Source organism: Pogona vitticeps, chromosome 3 (genome assembly GCF_051106095.1).
Source record: "Pogona vitticeps strain Pit_001003342236 chromosome 3, PviZW2.1, whole genome shotgun sequence".
Lineage (NCBI taxonomy): Eukaryota > Metazoa > Chordata > Lepidosauria > Squamata > Agamidae > Pogona > Pogona vitticeps.
The window spans coordinates 247643330-247663565 of NC_135785.1; the positions used below are offsets into that span (position 1 = coordinate 247643330).

General features: G+C 41.2%; 1 protein-coding gene across 2 annotated transcripts in view; it reads left to right on the forward strand.

The window, feature by feature from the left end:
- The window catches only part of PDGFD (platelet derived growth factor D), a 181087-nt gene that overhangs the window by 131523 nt on the left and 29328 nt on the right, over positions 1 to 20236 (forward strand). For both annotated transcript variants that reach the window (XM_072993640.2, XM_020815095.3), the window contains exon 4: positions 18801 to 18872. In XM_072993640.2, the coding sequence (XP_072849741.2) occupies positions 18801 to 18872 (72 nt within the window). The remainder of the gene's footprint in view (positions 1 to 18800; positions 18873 to 20236) is intronic.

The window sequence follows — 20236 nt, forward strand, 5'->3', positions numbered from 1 at the left end:
GTGATTGATCATCAGCAGAACACCAGTTTCTTTTCCAAGTATGTCTGCTTGGACATGAAGCCATGATGAAATCATTTCTTGGAAACACTCACGTGATTTAATCTCTTCATCCTCTTCCAGAAACAATGTCAGACCTTTCTGTTTGAACTTCAATACAATACTTAGCGGCTTATTTGGGAAGCATTTCCCCACAAATTTTAATATTAACTGCATTGTATTCCACCTTTGGAGTTCAAAGGCATGCACCCCACCCCACCCATACCTACTCTATGAGGTCAATTAGATTGGGAAGTAGTGATTGACCCATGGTCACTTAAAATGCATGATGATTTAAGTGGGAATCAGTCTTAACTATCAAACCAGTCTGTTGAAAATCTTGTAGGTGCTTAATTTTTCAAAATAGTGGTCTGAAATCCTGTTGCTTAGAATAGTAAGAGGAACCAGAGTAGGCCCATTTCAATTAATAGAACATATGGGAGAGTTGATTCACCTAATACCTTTGAATTCGATGGGCCTACTATAGTTTGTTTAAATGAAGCAAAAAGTAGACTGTGCTGCTTATATACCACCCTATAGTGGTTAAAGCACTCTCTGGGCAGTTTTTACAATTTAATTATGCAGGCTACACATCCCCACTTCTTCCTAGCAAGCTAGGTGCTCAGTTTACTGACCTCGGAAAGATGGAAGGCTGAGTCAACCTTGGCTACCTGAATACAGTAGGATCGAACACAGGTCATCAACAGAGTCTTCACTGCAGTACTGCAGCTTAACTACTGCACCACAAGGCTCTCTATGTTAAACAACAGAATTTCAGCAAATACATTTATTTATTTATTGCATTGCATTTATACCCTGCCCATCTAGTCAATTGACTACTCTGGGCAGCTTCCAACATATATAATAACATTATAAAATATAACAAGATTTTAAACATCAGTTTATTTTAATTCATTTTATTCTGTTTTCACAACCGCCACAAGCTTCTCTCAACCACTATTAACAGAGCAGGTGTTATATCCATTATCTGTCTTAGATACAAAATGGGATTATAAATTGAAACCCGATAATTATTTAAAAAGCAAACAACAAGAACAAATTGACTTCTGTCCATATTGGATGACTGGAAAACACGATTGTCCAGAATGTGTAATTGTTTACAAAATAAACTTCCAGTCAAGTCTTGTAGTAGTGTTGGTAATAACCGCTGAGACATTTTTGTAGGGTTCGATCAAATAATAGAGATGTTTTATAAGATTGCACAAGTGCAGGAATTGGCTGTTTTTCATGCTTTATTATCCCATTGCAGCAGTTGTTTGAGAGGAATGCAGACTCTGGGACTAAAGATTTGAGAAAGCTATTAGGACATCTCATTAAACTATCTCTCAGGGCAGAAATCTCTCTCGTTCTATATTTCATCCAGTCTTTCAAACCAGTCTTGTTCTAAAAGCCTCAACAAATGGATCTTCTATCACTCCTTCAGGGAGATCATCACAAAGAAAAATCTCACTGTCAGGAAGATTTTTCTTCATAGCAAGTATATATTTTTCCCTTCCTTTTAATGCCTCTCCATTACTCACAGCGTCTTCCACCATCCTACAGATCTATACTCTGCCTCACCCTTCCCAATATTTCTTCTGTTCTTTCAAGTATCCTCAGAGCAGGCAAGAATTATACTAAGCTTGTGTGTGGAAAACTCTTATTCAAAGCTTTGTTCTAGTTCAATTTAACTGGAGGAAATCTCCCTTGCAATTCCATTCCTTGTCTCCTTCATAGCACATCACCCTTTGTGTGCTGGGCCTCAGGATTGAAGATGAATTCATTGGATTCAGCAATCTCAAGGAAAGGTCATTTTTCATATGTCTCAAGAAGAGTGGTAAGATGTATTCTCGAAGGCTTTCACGGTTGGGATCTGATTGTTATTTTGGGTTTTTTGGGCTCTTTGGCTGCGTTCTGAAGGTTGTTCTTCCTGATGTTTCCCCAGTCTCTGTGGCTGGCATCTTCAGAAGACTAGAGTAGGAACAGAGCATGGACAGAGTTCAGTCCTCTGAAGATGCTGGTCACAGAGACTGGAGAAACGTCAGGAAGAACATGGCCAAAGAGCCCGAAAAACCCACAACAACCATAAGAGTGGTAAGAATTCACCTCAAAAACTGGCACATTTGCGGGGGGGGGGGAGGCTTTGGAGAAATAATGCAAAAGCATGCTCAAAGTGATGTACCCAAGGGTAAAGATGTGCAGAACGGAAAAATACAGTCCAACTTGCTTTAGTCAATTGAGGGAACAGCATCAGCTAAGAAAAAAATGTGTAAATAAGTGTCACATTAAAGAAATCAGGAAAAATGCATAAACACCCGCTGGGAAATTACATTTCGGTATACATTAAGAATGATGGAAAAATAGCAAGTGGTACGCAGAGAAACAGAACAAAAATTAAGACTGTTGCAGATCTCCCTTTCTTTTTTTGTCTTATTAGGGGTGCATGTCCTCCTTTTTTGCTATGCAAGTCGCCAAGTTCTAACTAGCGATTGGCAGTTCATTTTTCAGCAGAAAAAGTGTTCGGCACATCCCAGCCCCACCTCCTCCACCGGGCACCCATTCAGAGGCAGTACCCCAGCTTCCATGCCCACCTTCTCGAGATGCCACCTCTGTGAGTGCTCACTGGAGGAGGTGGGGCCGGGAAGTGGTGAATACCTGTTTGGCCAAAAAATTAAATAAAAATGAACCAGCATGAACCGCCGAGCCAGCACCCAAGTCTAGTTCTAACTATTGGTGACAATCGCAAGAGTCTATTTGTCTCATCCTAGAATTCAACTTATAAATTCCAAACAGAGTCAACTTGACTGGATCAGTTCCTGAACGGTGACTCAACACACGTAAATTGCATTGATTCAATGACTCTGCTTGAATTCAGACTACCAGATGGACAGAATCCTGCCCTTGGACAGAATCCTGTTGCAACACATTTCACTTATGGTAGTCCATGATCTCCGGGCTGCTCTCGTGCAAGCTGGAGATACCACCTCCATTGTTTTCAACAAACTTTGCTTTCTCAAAGCTCCATTGTCTTTGTAGTACAGGGTTGTGTGAGTGCAGCACACCAGTAGGGTTCTGGATCATCTGTATGGACCAGACAGCCTGCCAGCAAAGGTGGCTTGCAAACTGAATAGTCTTCTTTGACACAACTTTTCAAACAGAGAGCAGCTGTCTGATGTAGGAGAAATTTGACCTTTTAAGAAACTTTAATGAATCGAAATTTTAAAAATGGTTGTTTTGTGCTGACAGCTGAATAAATGTGTATCCTAAGAAAATGCATATATAAGGTAAATTGTATAAAGAAGTGCATGTATAAAACTCCATTATTCTTAGGAACAAACACTTGCAAAAATGTGCACTCTAGGAAAAATGCAAAAATGTTTATTATGAAAAACGTTCAGAAAAATGCAGAGAGGGGTTTTTTTGACAATTTTTGATATTTGCACAAACTAACACAAATGTGAACAAACTTATTTCCAGTCATGGAAATGAGAAATGTGGCAAACCCAAAGCTTCTAGTTGTCCATCCTTGTCTCAAGTATGATATGTGAGCACCCTATTCTGTAAAAAAAAAAAAAAAAAAAAAACAGCTTTCTCAGATAAAGTATTGAATATAGCATTGCAGCTTTCCCCACAGTATTAAAATGGTCTGGTCTCCTGCTATTGGAAGTTGAAACAGCTTGGCATTCTAGACAAGCCGTTCTCAACCTTTTTGTTTTTGCCACGGCCATAAACACAATATGGAAGAAATATAGGCCAGATCAGGATTGTATAAATCTCATAACAAACCTTATTAGGTAATCTGAGAAGAACTGTTTCCAGAATTGGCCCCCTTCAAATGTGCCAGGGGCTGCCAGTAAGTTATATGAGCCTGCCCGTACTTTACTTCCTTACGAGCCTGCCTCTCCTCTAAGATCATGCCAGGAGGCCCCTCTGAACGTGTCATCCCTGAAAGAGGTGAGGGGGATGGCATGAACCGAAATAGGGCCTTCTCGGCTGTTGCCCCCCAACTTTAGAACACTCTCCCTATAGAGATCCACCTGGCTCCAACACTTTTGGCTTTTCGGTGCCAGGCAAAGACCTTTCTGTTTAGCCAGTATTTTTAATTTATTTATTTATTTATTTATTCATTTATTTATTTATTCATTTATTCATTTATTTAACTTATATGCTGCCCACCCTACCCAAAGGTCTCTGGGCGGCTTACAATAATTAAAATTCAATTAAAATATAATAAAAGATAAAATGATTAAAATACAATTAAAATTACCATCAGGACCCAGAGTTGATGTTATTTCAATTAAAAGCCTTCTGGAACAGGAAGGTTTTGACCTGGCATCAAAATTCCATTGTCTGGGGGCACCTGCCGAGAAGGCACTTTGTCTACAAGCCGTCCCTCTTACCTCCTTAAGGGATGGCTCTTTCAAAAGGGCCCCCTGGCTAGATCTTAACTGCCGGGTAGGCTCATATGGAAGGAGGCGGTCCTTCAGGTATCCAGGGCCCAAGCCGTTTAGGGCTTTATATGTCAAAACAAGTACTTTGAATTGGGCCTGGGCAGCAATTGGTAACCAATGTAACTTAAACAGAATCAGCTTGATGTGTTCTCTAGCGGCCCCACCACTCACCAGCCATGCAGCTCAATTCTGGACCAGTTGCAGTCGCCAGACCATCTTCAAAGGCAGCCCCACGTAGAGTGTGTTGCAATAATCTATACGATATGTTACCAGTGCGTGTGTAACTGTCATGAGACTCCACTCGTCCAGGTAGGGCCGTAGCTGGTGCAAGTTCCGCAGCTGAAGGAAGGCGCCCCTGGCCACCGAGTCCACCTGGGCTCTCAGAGTTAGACTGGGCTCCAGGAGCACCCCCAGGCTGCGGACCCTGTCCTTTAGGGGGAGTGCAATTAAATAGTATCCTTTAGTTGGCCGTATGAGCAGAAGGATTTATTAATGTTAAACTGACTCTTTTAATATAGGGTATTATTATAATATTGGGTGCAGTGGTGCCTCGCTTAACGACGATAATCCGTTCCAGGAAAATTGCCGTTAAGCGAAAACATTGTAAAACGAAATTAAAAACCCCACTGAAATGCATTGAAACCCGTTGGGTAAAAACTCACCGTCCAGCGAAGATCCTCCATACGGCGGCCATTTTCACTGCCTGTATAGCGAGAAATCCATCCCTAAACACAGCAGGGAGCCATTTTAAGCACCCGGTGGCCATTTTGAAAACCCAACAATCAGCTGTTTTTGATCGTCGTAAAGCGAAAATTGGTTCCGAAGCAGGGAACCAATCATCGCTAAGCAAAGTTCCCCCATTTAGACCATCGTTCTGCAATCGCAATTGCAATCGCAAAAAGATCGTCGTAAAGCTGATTCATCATAATGCAGGGCAATCATTAAGCGGGGCATGAATGTATTTCTAATGGTCTTAATGTTTTAAGTTTTAATATTGTTGTACACTGTTCAGAGACCATTGGTAACGGTGTGGCTAAAAAAATTATTGTAAATAAGTAAATAAATAAAACATGGCCCCCGTTGAGATGGCTCTTTTATTCATCACCATCATCATCACAATGTGCTGTCACATCAATTCTGTCTTAAGCAACCCTTCCCAGGGTTTTCTATGTGTAGAGCACAAGGAAGTGGTTTACTCTTCCCTCCTTTTGGAGTGAACTCTGGGAGTACGCAGCTCCTACCTGTGATAAAATGGTAAAAAAGAAAAGAAGCTCATGTCTTTTAAAGACCTTTTTGTGAACACAGAGAGAACCTCTCTCCTCAGTTCTTCTTCTGACCAGCAGGTTGAGGTTAAGTTAAAACAATCTCAATAAGCCATATCCTTTGCTGCTTACACTTTATCAGTGTCTTTTGATCCCATCAGTAAACAATGAAACCTGGCAGGAGACCATCTTTCTAATCTTCAGAGGCTGTGGGGTCTCTCTGTAGCTGCCATTGTTGTTTCCCTGTGTTTTATAGTTGATAGCATTTTTAATGTGTTTGTTTTGTTCTGTTTAATTTGATATGTGCCATCTCTTACAAGAACATTGTTTTCCACCTCAGGAAGGGGGGTAAACAAATAATTTCCCCCTGCATTGTCTGTACAAAACATTCTCTTTTCTTTTTCACTTACGTCTTTATTGCAAAATTAAATGGAGCCCACTGAGCTTTTAAAAAGCCAATGAACCTTCAAATAAAATCAAAGTAACAGTACAGCACAGCTGTTGGGGGCACAATCTATTACAGCTGAGTGTTTGTGTTCAGAAGGATTCCTATACAGTCACTTTCGTGAACCTGCCGGTGTGCTGTTGTGCTTGCCTACAGTTCCCATCATCCTCAACCAGCAGGCAGAGTGAGGATGATGGGACCTGTAAACCAACATACCTGGGGAAGGGCCCAATATAGCTTACATGGCACTATGTTTTTCCTCTCCCTCCTTGATAAATTTGTACTGATGAGGACTCAGGCAACATGGGAGTTATGGCAATTGTAATGTATGCCTGTGCATGCCATAACCCCATTTTCCTCTCTCTTCCATCTCAGTTATTAAACTCCCTGGCTTCAGAAGGCAGCTAAAAGCATTAAAATTCAAATGCACAGTATGACCACTAAAATCTAATCCCCCTACCACTGAAAGCAATTAATCAAAATGTAATCAATCAATTAAGCAGTGGTAAACAGAGGACAGAAATAACAGAGGGAAGAAAGGCTCCAACAGAGCAGCGAAAGGAGGAGGTAACTTTGGACTCTGTTTCCAGCATGCACACTACAACAAAACAGACTCAAGTACGGTTGTTGTGGGTTTTTCGGGCTCCTTGGCCGTGTTCTGAAGGTTGTTCTTCCTAACATTTCACCAGTCTCTGTGGCCGGCATCTTCAGAGGACAGCACTCTGAAGAGCCTGAAAAACCCTCAACAACCATTAGATCCCGGCCGTGAAAGCCTTCGTGAATACAGACTCAAGTACGCTTTTAATGTTTTAAACTTACTCATTTTTATTTGAATTGTATTGCTGTCAACCACATTGAGAGCCTTTGAGTTTGCTAGAAAGCTGTGTGGTCCATGGCAGAAATGAATGTAAGAAATTAAGCCCTGGTTTAAGGGTTTTCAGAAATGTAAGAAATTAAACCCTGGTTTAATACTAAGGCAGGGGAGAAAAGGGGTCAGTGCGGACACTAAGGGAAGAAATTGAGTTGGTAAGATGATAGGATGGAGTGTTGGATCAAAGCTCACTGTCTCCTCCACTAGTTACGATGAGTACGAGGGAAGAGAGTCGAGTTTTCAAACTGTGAAAGTAGTCCCCAGTGGCCTTTAAGCTTTTCAAAATTACGATCTCTCTCTCTCTCTCTCTCTCTCTCCTTCTATCTCTATGCCTTGTGCACACAGAGAGAGAGCAGAAAATGGACCTCATTATGTATTGTATCCATTTAAGCCAATTCACTCCTCCATTAAGCATTACAAATGCAACGATAATATCTGGGACAGGACAGGTTTTTCTGGAAAAAAAAAAAACCAAAAGCTTTTCATTTGTTTATACATTCTTTCCTAACTCAGCAATATATTCGCCTCTCAAATCAAACCTTTCTTTCCCCACTCTTACAGTTATCAGCTGAATGCTGGCAACACATTATATAGCTTCAGAAAAGTCTGCATTCTTTATAAATGAGAAAATCCTGCTCCGGTGCTTATTTACAGGCCAGCTTCAGCATGTCATCCTTCAATGTCACTCAGCCAAGGGAGGAAAGATTCAGGAATGACCACTTTGCTTCTCTTTTACACTGCCATTAACCTCCCGTTAATTCTGAAGGGCTGTTTTTCTGCTCTGCTTGATGCAGGAGAGACTACTGAAGCGTCCCTTTGGTTCGCTTTGCAATTTCAATCAAGGCCTGTTTTTCAATTTCCGAGAGGGGATGCCTTCAAAAAGTCGTCAGTCAGCGTGACAGAGGTTTGCCGAAGTCCTCTCAGGAGCACTGGGTTCTGCGCTGAGAATGAGATTAAACTCTCTGGGTCAAAATTTCTCCGGAGGGTGAAATCAATGTGAGACAGTCCACCTGCCTGCCACCAGGGCCTGGTAGCTTCACATCATGGCCTCTGCTTCTCATATGGAAATCAGGCTCAAGAAGATGGGATTTGCAGATGGGATGTGGCAAGCCAGAAAAGCAAGGCTGGCTCTGCCGTTAGGCTGTGTGAGACCACTGCCTCAGAGTGAGACCACTGTTTCATCTGAGCATCCTGATCAGTGTATTTGCAAAGGCTTTCACAGCCAGGATCTAATGGTTGTTGTGGGTTTTTCGGGCTCTTTGGCCGTGTTCTGAAGGTTGTTCTTCCTAACGTTTCACCAGTCTCTGTGGCCGGCATCTTCAGAGGGTAGCACTTCAGAGGCCGGCATCTTCAGAGGCCGGCATCTTCAGAGGACAGAGTGCTGTCCTCTGAAGATGCCAGCCACAGAGACTGGCAAAACGTTAGGAAGAACAACCTTCAGAACACGGCCAAAGAGCCCGAAAAACCCACAACAACCACCCTGATTAGTCCTTCCTGTTCCAGGATAAGAGCGATACATGTGCCTCGTGGCCTGTCCTATTTCTCTGAACTACTCTGCCCTTCTGAGATGGTGGGTATAATTTCATTGACAACATCCAACTGACAGTCAAAGTGAATATGAAATGGGGATAAAGACATCACCTTGTTTTTCCCTTTCTGTCCCACCTAGGAAGACAGGTGCTTCGTATCTAGAGAAGTGCAATGAACAGTAGCATGAAGCAGAGTCTTCTCAGCTGCCGTATTTGTGAGATCACAGAAACAAGCTACCTTGTACCGAGCAAGACCATTGGTCTATCTAGCCTCCTAGTGTGAACACTGACTGATAACAGCTCACCAAACTTTCCAGGCAGACATGTTTCCAGTCCTTTCTGGAGATGTCACGGAATGAATCTCAGACCTTTTGCACATGAATAGAGATGGGAGTATTTGTATTTGAATACAAATGCCCCCATACAGCGCCACTGTTTCCACTCATCTAGCTAACTCCAGGCAGGAAGACGAGTCTCCCTGCATGGCTGCGGAGTGGCTAGATTAGTGGAAAGAGAACGGTGCTCCGGGAGTGATTGGAAGGCTGACCGAGGCTGCTGCCGCCTCGTGGCACAGTGGTTAAAACGCTGTACTACAGCTAAAACTGTGCTCACGACCTGGGGTTCAAATCCCAGGTAGCCGGCTCAAGGTTGACTCAGCCTTCCATCCTTCCGAGGTCAGTAAAATGAGTACCCAGCTTGCTGGGGGGGGGGGGGGCAATGTGTAGCCTGTATAATTAAATTGTAAACCGCCCGGAGAGTGCTTGTAGTGCTATGGGGCGGTATATAAGTCCAATAAATAAATAAATAAATAAATAAATAAATAAATAAATAAATAAATAAATAGATGCATGAGTGGGCCAGATCTTGTTAAGTCCAGCTGTGTGTGGATATTTGTATTCATGTACGAAAACCCCCATCTCTACACATGAAGCATGTGTTCTACCTGATCGGCAGCCACCTCTTTTATGAATCCTTTGTTTCATTGTTTATGTATTTATTGAAATATATGCTGGATGGATAGGTCATTGAGCCAGAAGATGAGTTTCCTCTATGCCTTGTAGGAAAACAGGCAGCCTCTTGGCAACCTACATGGTCCCAGAGTGTCCCTAGAAGAAGGGAATGATAAATCATTTGTGGCTCCATCTTTGCTGTCCTTCTACAAGCAGGCAAAGACCTTTCTCTTCAGGCAGGCTTTCCCTGAGTGACTGGCTACCTGAGTGGGTTTTTTTTTAAATGGATTTTTATACCTTACTGCCTTTTATGTGTTTTGGCGTTGCTTATGTTTTGTTGAAGATGTTTGTTTGATCCTTTTTTTAGTACAATATTTCTATAAACAGCTGCTAGCTTTTATATTGCTTTTTAATAATGTAAGCCGCCTTGGGTCCTTTTAAGAAGAAAGATGAGGCAAATATGTTTTAAATAAATGAATAAATATTAAAATATAAAAATACCTACAAAACCCTGGAAAGGGTCACTTAACCAATCAACTTAACGGCATATGGTTATTATTAACCTTTATATATATGTACACCACAATTCCTCCTGGAAGCTCATAGTGCCTTACAATTGAAATCTTAATTTAATCTTTATAACCTCTTAGTTTACTGGAGATCTCAGTGGTTTAGATATCAGAGTTTGATTCCCTGCTCTGCCTCCTGCAAGTTGAGCAAAGCCTGTGTAGCCTTGGGCAAGCTGCCCAGTTCCAGGGTTCCCCCACCCCACCCTCCTGGAAGAAGGAGAAAGTAAAGCACTTGTGAGTACTCTTTACCTGGAAAACCCTGGAAAAAGGGTTGCCAAGTCAGAATTAAGTTGAAGGCACGCAACAATAATTATTACTCTGCAGAACATAATTTGCTGAATGTCAAAATACAAAAAAAAAAAACAAAAAACCCAGCAACAATGATAAAAACTTAGTGCAGCAGTCAAAATATTTAAAATATGCAAACGGCAAAGGTTGTGAAACTCCCTTCCCCTGGAGGTTTGTATGATTTCCAGAGTCCTGGCCTTTTAGTATTTTGTTAAGGCTCTTTTATTTTGCCAGGTCTTTGGTTTTCAACTGTTTTTTTTAATTTCTATTGTTGTTGTTTTTTTAAAAAAATAATCTGGATAACTGGATTTTTTCCCAACTACATTGGCTTTTTTTGCTTATTTTCTTTTATAGTTTTATTAATGGCTTTGGAAGCCCACCGGCAGAAAAGTAATCTCGAAATGCTATCATTATGTAAATACACCTTCCTTTTCCTCCTGCTTTGCCAGATTCAATTCCCATCACATCAGCTGCTTCCATCCCACCCCAAGATCTCCATCTGCATTTGTAATGAAAAAAAGAAATGTGAACGGGAGGAGAAGAGATAGTTTGGGACAAGCTGATATGGAATATAGTGGGCCAGAGAAAAGACGGTGTCCCTTCCTGCACATAGAAAGCTAGGATATCAGGGGAAAAGCTGGGGCTTGAGTCTTCCTCATTTGTATGCTTATCTTTTCTGGATCTAGAATTTTTCCAAACTGAAAAAATGTCTCCAGACATTTTGGACGTCCGTTCCTATTCTCCTTAACAATTGGTCATGCTGTTTGTGGCAGATGCCCATCATATCTGGAGGGCATGTGATTGTGAGAGTGTGTATTAATATGACAACATATGAGTGTTCAAAAATGTGGGCTGTTCCAAGGCGCTGCACTACCAGAAAACCTTGCTACTCTCCCATCTTCATAAGTGAAGTATCTGCTGAATCTTAACTATAATACGAACGACGTGATTCTAGTTTGACAGAGTTGTGAGTCCACTCACAGTTTCAGTCTGAACTTTACAAAAGCTAAATCGGTGAGCCTATTTCAGAGTTAGGATTCAGGTGTGTGGACTAAACTCTGGAGTGGATTTACTGCCCATGTGAAACTGGAATCACCATTCCATCATAAACCCACACTGGCTGGTTTAGGTGGTGAGAAGGATCCATATGCCAAACAGACAGCTCTATCCTTCAACAGAGGGAGACACCTGGGGGCTTAAGGCAAACCCAGATCTATACCATCTTTGATGTAGCATCTGCTGCCTGAGATGATTACCGTACCTCATTCTGCTTTATGGTAATAAACATTATCTGTAATTGATGTTACATGTTCTAAATGTCGTAATTGTTTTATTATTTAACTTGTTATGTTGCCACTGATTATGAGATGTTTTTGTTATGTTCTTATTATTTATGTTAACTACCCAGAGTAAGCTTTGGGTTAGATGGGTGGTACAAAAATCAAATCAATCAATCTTGGTAGACCAGCCACCATGCTTTTATCTGGCTTGCCATGCTAAGTGTAAACCAGGTTTCCAGTGCACTTACAGCTTAAATGTTTCCAGCTTAAGATAGATAAATCTCTTTGGTACACAACTCCCAGAATCCCTAAGTTGTCCGAGAAATTTTGGGAGTTATTGTCCAAAAAATAACTTTTCCAGCTTCTGTCTATTTTATTGAGTAAACATTTGTGATCAGGAAAGGACTACTCCCCCCCCCACCTTCTCCTCTACAGAAAACGGTCAAGGCTTCATAAAGAGTCTTTGCATTGGCTGCCCTTTCTCCACTGCTGTAATAGTGCCAAATGAGAGACACATGGGCCAAACACACCTGCTGTGTAAGACCATTTCCCTTACTCTTTTAGACCTTTCACTTCTCATAAACATACAAGCCAAGTTGAGAGTGACCTTGTTCATAATTACAGCCGAAAACCCTCCTGTTGTTTTTTGACTGAGTTTGGAATATCATGTTCTCCCTTCAATGATAACAAGTGACTATGTCAGAATGGATCAGGAGGCATCCACTATATCATTTCACACTATTATTAACATAGTCATTGCCAATAATGGAATTATAACTAGTGATGTAGAGTGGCAGCCCGGCTCTCCGTGCGCTCTCAGTTTGTATGGCTTCTGGATGCTTAAGGCTCAGTTTGGACATCTTGAGAATAGAAAACACACACACTTGTTTATTTTCCTTTAACCGGTTCTAAGCTGAACCGCAGGTTATGCACATGCTGTTTCTCACCCTGTTTTAAAGTTTTCCCTCAGTTTCAAAAGCTGTTATGCAACTTGGCAGTTGCATTTCTTGTGAGGATAACATTGAAAAACAGAGGGGGCAGGGAATAATATTTTTACTGAATCTGTAAAACAGTCAAAGTCATGCACTTTGACAAAAGGCACTCAAGTGAGTTACGTTCGTTTGTCCACTGACAAAGAGGAGATAAATGATTCTGCGTCCCCCAAGTTAAGGCCTCATTGTACCAACACATCTCAGAGAGTCCAAATGTCTTCTTGTTGGGGGGGGCAGCTATCCTTGGTATCTTCATAATTCATGGAAGTAAAAGAAAGCCATGTCATTACACAATACAAATTAAGAAGTAGGGAGTACCCTTAGAGGTAAAGGTAAAGGTTCCCCTTGACATTTAGCCAGTCGTGTCTGACTCTAGGGGGGTGGTGCTCATCCCCGTTTCCAAGCCGTAGAGCCAGCGTTTGTCAAAAGACAGTTTCTGTTGTCACATGGCCAGGGCGGCTGTACACAGAACGCTGTTTACCTTCTCACCGAGATGGTACCTGTTTCTCTACTCGCATTTGCATGCTTTTGAACTGCTAGGTTGGCGAGGAGCTGGGACAAAGCGACGGGAGCTCACTCCGTCGCGTGGATTTGATCTTACGACTGCTGGTCTTCTGACCCTGCAGCACACAAAGGCTTCTGTGGTTTAGTCCGCAGCGCCACCACGACCCTTAGAGACTATTGTTAAAAAAATCAAACAGTCTGCAAGTTTCTATGGATCAGAGATGTCTACTTCCTCGGACACACACCAATGTCTTAGAGTCCAAAGTTCTTGGCAGTTGGATTTTGCCAGATGTTTGTCTTATATCTAAGTTAGAGAAGGTGCAGACTATATTGGAGTTGTGGCTTTAAAATTATACTTGAGGAAGCTGTTCAGATAAAGAAGCACAGGGATATTGCATTCTTCAAATAACCCCTGGTTTATGAATGTAGAGTATTGTGCTTCTGCACCCATGATTCAGAAATCCAGGAAATGGCCCAATATTGCTGCACAGTATAATGTCTGCATTGCCAGAGTGAAAAAAGGATGCAAAGCTTTAAATAGCAAAGGGCAGCCTGAGTGTTGACAACTCCAATGGCAGCAGTCAAGATGGTCTACAGGATACCCTCTTGTGCTCACTACCATTCAGAAAGAGACACAAATCTGACTCCATTTTTAATCAGTTAACCACCTTTTGCCCAAACACAAGGCAATTGTCAAAGCTGTTTTCAACCTATAAAATTCCTAAATGACCTGGGTCCAAACTGTCCCAAAACTGAGTCTTCCTATATAAGCCTATCTGGGTTTTAAGATCTACAGCGGTGGCCTTTCTCTTGGTCTTGCCATCTTCACGGGTGCATTTGATGTGGACATGAGAGATGGCCTTCTCTGTCACTCCTTCCAAACCATGGAACCTCCTACTATGAGAGGCTAGGCTGGCTGCTCTTTCCTGACTTTTCATGACAGAAATCTTTCTTTTCAGCCAAAACCGTTCTTTTAAATCACTGGTTGCCTAAGGGGGATCTTTAAAACAGTCTACAGTGGTGCCCCGTATAGCGAGGTTAATCCGTTCCGGATTAACCTTCACTATACGAAAACATCGCTGTGCGGGTAAGCAAAGCCTATTGGAACGCATTAAACTTAGTTTAATGCGTTCCAATAAGCGTGGAAACTTACCCCTCCAGCGATGTTTTCGCTCCGGCGGCCATTTTGGAGCCGCCGATCAGCTGATCGGCGGCTCCAAAATGGCCGCCGGATGACCCGAAATGGCCCCTATCAGTGTTTTCGCGCCCTCCCCTTGCTTACGGAGGTCGCGAAAATGCTGCGGGGGGGCATTTCGGGCCATCCGCGCCCATTTTGGAGCTGCCAATCAGCTGTTCGGCGGCTCCAAAATGGCCGCCGGAGGCCCCAATCGTCGCAAAGCGAGTGCGGCGATTGGGGCTGATCCGTATAGCGATCCCCAAAAAGGGATCGCTATACGGATTCTTCGTTAAACGGTGCGCTCGTTAAGCGAGGCACCACTGTATTGCTTTTCTGTTGATTTTAATGTATTTTTTAACCTTAATAGTTGTTTTTATCTGTTTGTAATATATTGTGAGCCTCCCTGACTAGACGTCTGTCAAGAAGGGCAGGATAAAAATCCAATAATGAATGAATGAATGAATGAATGAATGAATGAGTGAATGAATGAATGAATGAATGAATGAATCTTTTTGACCCATCTTTATCTACCAATTTTATCATATCTATGTAATTTTTTAAAAAAATACTGTTATCCTTTTTTTAGCTTTAAATGTTCCTTGCTTTAACATTATAAGTTGTCTTGGGTCCTCCTGATGAGAAAGGTAGGGAATATAAAATTAATATAGAGTCTTGAAATGGTAGCATGGTCACTTTATGGTAGGAGACAAGGAGTCTATCTCTCTTGCCACTCCTGTATTCAGATTTTTATAACAAGGAATTCTGGAACATGTGACTTGTAAATTTTGGCAAAATATTTATAAATGAACTGAAAACAAATCATGACCTATTTATGCTAGCCAAATACACAGTAGGAGAACTTGGAAACGCTCTTGTTCTGCTGTGCTTTCATTTGTTTTTTAAAAATGGTATCTCTCAGTGTCTCACCCACTTTTCAAGCTCAGTTCAATATGTACAAATCTTGTAACTTCTGAGTGTTATAATTCATGATAAACGTATCTAGTTGAGCTATTTTAGTAACATATCTCGTAGGAATGGCCAAATGTGATTTTGGTAGAATAAATGTATGAGAGACTAACCACTAAGATCCTAAATCTTGTAATAAACAAACAACACATTAAGTTTCAAGAGAAAAGGGCAATATTTATTCATCGTTCATAAACCACTTAGATCTGAAAACGTGGCACCAGGGTGGGCACATTAACCCCGCCTCCATTCCCCCACCCTCTGAAAAGTTACCAGAGCTTTTTGTGTTCAGTGAACATGTGAAGACCACACGCTGAACACAAGATCTGTGGGACTTCCAGGTAGAGGAGGGGCAAAGCTTAAGAACATCCCTTTCCCACCTCCTTCCCTCTTTGAGCCCATCAGGCTGAACATGTGAATAAAGGTCAAGTCATTGCACTCTCTGTGCAGCTCACTTTTAAAATTAATAAAGCCCTTGACTTGGACACAATCAGTAAGGCCATTAATACCGCAAATAAGAAGCATGGTTTAGACATATGTAAGCTTTTACAAGCAATGTGGATGTAAAGTGTGTATGCTTATTTGTATGTATGCTTACTTGAGTGTACAAGCAGGCACTGAAGCTAGGGATATAAACAGAAGATTGGGTAGGGTTTGAAGCCCTTCAGAGCCTCTCAGTGACTGCAGCTGTGCTAAGCAGTCACAGAACACAAATAGCTCATAGTGAATAATGGATGGTTCATTTTTACTAAAGGAACTATAATATTATTGAGCCAAAATGAGCAGAATGTAAAAACCAAGAACAGGTGGTAACACCTCACCCTTTCCACTATTTCAAATACTGAACAGGTGTTGTCTTCCTCTACAGACCTAAATATATCCTTGCTCTGAGTGTCCGTTTTGACTAAGTGTATGTTCAGAGTTTTAAAAATAGTTATATCCAACTGAGGGTGGGAGAGGAAGTTGCTGAAACTCTATCAGGTTTCTCTCCCCCCCCCTCATTTTTGTTTTCTTATTTCCCTCTAATTACATGTAGTTGCTACCGGATCCAGTGAGGAGACAAATAAAATACGTATGTTGAATTAATCAGTCGCACCTTTGAAAGGCTAAAAATTTAAAACAGAAATGTTTCTTTAGACTATAGAGTGAAAGTGCAATTCTGTACATCTCCACTCAGAGGTAAAATCTATTGTATGTGATGGCACTTGTTATTGTTACATGTTGTCAAGTGGCTGCCAACCTATGGCAAACCTAATGGGATTTTTGAAGTAGGTGATTATCCTGAAAAAAGACAAAAAGCCATTCTCACAGCTGTAAATACTATCCAACAAACACCAACAGAGCATGGACAGAGTTCCTACTCCAGTCCTCTAAAGATGCTGGCCACAGGAGCTTGCAAAACATCAGCAAGAACAACCTTCAGAACACGGCCAAAGAGCCCGAAAAACCCACAACAACCATAAGGTCTAGAAATCTTTCCTTCAGCAGTATTCAAAAATCTGTTTTCTGAGTTATTAAGCCATTTGTTTCCTTTTTGCCTTGTTAATCTGTCTCCAGAGTGAACAGTCCTCTTCAACAGTGACAAGGTCAGCACTGGGCTGCTGCATCTTACAAGCATACATCCCAGTGAATCCTAACAGAGGAAAGGTGATGGGTGGAACTGGCAGGAAGACGACAGGAGGAGGGAGAAACACTCCTTTTCCTTCCCACCCTACTTTTATATTATGTGGAACACATAGGGGAATAAATGAACAAAGCTTTGTTTTGTCTCTTATTCCTATGTAGATATTCATTAACTTGAATACCAATGTTCCCCTTGCCACCACGGCCCTTATCATGAAGCTGTCGTTCTACTACACATGTAGGACATGAGGTAGAAGAGAACATTGTTAATGTACCTTTCCAGCAAAGCAAAATCTCTTTTGTGAAACCAGGATAATTAGCACTTTATAACATAGCTCAATTTGCCACAGTATCTCAAAAGTGAGAAGAGCCTTTACAACATAAAAGACATATTGTTTCATTGGTGTTTGTGTTACTACTTTGGCTGTTCTCATTGTTTTCCATTTTTTAAAAAAAATGTTTTTAAGCTGAAGTGTTCTGTTTTTTTCAGTTGTATTGTTTTATTGTTATAACAATATATTGTTGAAAAACTAAAGGAGTCATTGTGTCCAGTATCTTTGGCTGTGCAGAAGACCAAAAAAACAAACAAACAAAAAAAAAACAAAGCAAGTTTCACTTTTAATCCCTTTTAAATAGTTATTACTGCATTTAGCAATTCAAGGCTGAAATCCTGTACAGTATTTAAAAGGGATTATCATGAGATATTTTTTCATGCATGCATGCATGTGAAAGTGAAACTTGCTTTTCGTTTTGTTTTGTTTTTTTTGGTCTTCTGCACAGCCAAAGATACTGGACACAATGACTCCATTAGTTTTTCAGCAATATATTGTTATAACAATAAAACAATTTAACTCAATAGGGCATTTCTGGGCAGAGCTTGCAATATCATGAGGCCCACTCAGACTGCTTTCAGGTTATAGAACGGATCCAGTTATATATAGGGTCCCATTTTTCAGTGTCTTGTTGGATTGAATTGTCTTTTAAAGCTTCTGTTCATATGTCCATCTTCGCCACGTCCATAATCTTTTCTGTAAATTCTTCACGGTTTGGTATTTCAGTTTTCTTCCGTTTCCATGCGTATAGTATTCTGGCTGTGGTTATCATATGTAATACCAAATTGCTCTCTCTCCTATCCAAAGTTTCTGGCAACATATTTAATAAAAATAATTCTGGAAATTTAAAAAAAAGCAGAATGTGATGGGTAACAAATGCACTGCTCCACCTCCACCATTTTTAACAGGCCCATGTTACTCTGGATTTCTAGTTCTGAGGGGGTTTGGTGCCAAAGTAAAATGAGAAAGTTGAGCTGGAGAGCCTTCCATACAATGGTACTTGCTATTTCCCTGTTCTTTCCTTTCATTGTGGTGTCCACTCTCAGTGAGGACACCTCAGAGCCAAGCATATGTCAAATAGGGAGCTACAGTATATGTAGAACTGAATTTGGTGGCTCATATGCAGCGTCTCCTATTCCTACTGTGGTAGAGATCTATTGCCACCGTTGCTTTCTCTTCTTCTTGTTCCCTCCTTATGCAACAATGGGGCAAGAAATGGGACTGTCTCCAGTGCTGGGGCCTCCTTTTGGATGACGTAGAGGGGCTGGGTGCACACATGGAATGACATAGATGGCAGCTGGTGCTACAAGCAGCAGGAGAGTGACATCTAGACCTGCTTGTATGTGTGTGTTGGACTTTTTCACATGAATACAGCCAAAGAACAAGGACCAGTAAACTCAGGAGCAAGACTTGCATTTTAGATTAAAACACTGAGTGACCAGATAATTCATGGTTTTAGAAAAGGTAAGGCAGTATTCTGATTGCAAAATCTGGTTTATTTGCTTGTTTTCCCCTTGTGATTCAGTTTGATCTTCAGGATGATCTCCAGCCTGCTCTGCCTGAAGCCAACTGGGAATCAGTCACAAGCCCTGTCTTGGTAAGTACTCTGATGCCACTTTATCTGAATAAAAGAATTGGTACGTGGCTAAGGATCACAAAGAGGGGGAAATCATGTTGAAATAACAGGGGAGATGTGACATCCAGGCTTATATCTCCCAGAATCAACCCCAGAGGTTTACCTGGCAATGTCCTGACCAGAACATGGAAAGTTACTTTCTAAAATGAGTTAGTTACATCTTTCTGTCTTTAGTGATTTGTGGCTGTTTTAGTTAGAAAATGTTTCAGAAGTTTCCTATTTTCCTACCACATAACCACCCATGTGACTGTCTGAATAACTATAGAAGAAATATGGCCTTTAAAACAAAAACTAAACATGTTGACTTAAAAAAAAGATTCTGAATTCTTTGTAATTTTTTTTCCTGGCTAAATAAGAATATCCCTACTGACCTGGCTTTCATTAGATGAGAATTGTCAATATTCTGTATAAAGTAACCGGTTGTTAAATGCTGCTCTGTGCCAAAATCTCTGACCTTGTCTTCTTGCAGAAGTCCTCCTTTTAAAAAATTACAGGTTTCAGAGTTCCTCTACTAACTGGTCAAAGGCTTTCATACCTGCAGTTCAGGAACCTTTTCTGCTACACATGTGTAAAACTCTCTGACCAGAGGAGCAGTTTTTGAAACAATCCCCATGAAACAGCAGACAACCTCCAGGCTTACTTAAAAGGAGACGTATTTATTGCTTAATTTACAACACACAGGTGTACCCAATAGTTTGGAATGGAGGACAGCATGGCTCACAAGCCGAGACGTCTGAACACCCATTGAGTAAAGCAAACAATCTTTATACACTTTTGGCTATTTAAACTGATATGTTGCAGCTGGGAAATAAATCATTGCTATGTTATGCTTTGAAGGCTGATGCCAGCATGTGAACTACTCCTATATCAGGATTGTGCCATGATAAGCTTAGGTGTGCACAGCTGAAGTAAATAAGCTTGTTAGTGGCATATGATAAGGAACCTCTGCCTCCAACTCCATTCATGTTCCCAAAACATACTGCAACTTGCATGTCCTTTGTCTGTTTCTAAATCATGCGAAAATTGGAGCATCACTAGCTACACAAAATGGAGGGCAACAAATCAAAATGGAAGACAGACAGCTCCTTCAAATATCGGGTACAGCACTGTGGCAATAACCTCTTTGCCGTTTGTTTAACTGCCACTTTCCCAATGAACTCTCAAGCAAGTTTTGTGATATGTTCCGTGACTTGCCCACTTCTGCCAAGAGAAGTTCCTTTTTCTGCTTGGTGACCAAATCATCAAAATTATTCTTTCCAGAGCAGAGGATTATTTGTCAAAGAAAAGTATTACAGTGCACAGGACATTTCTTTCGTCTTTCATAT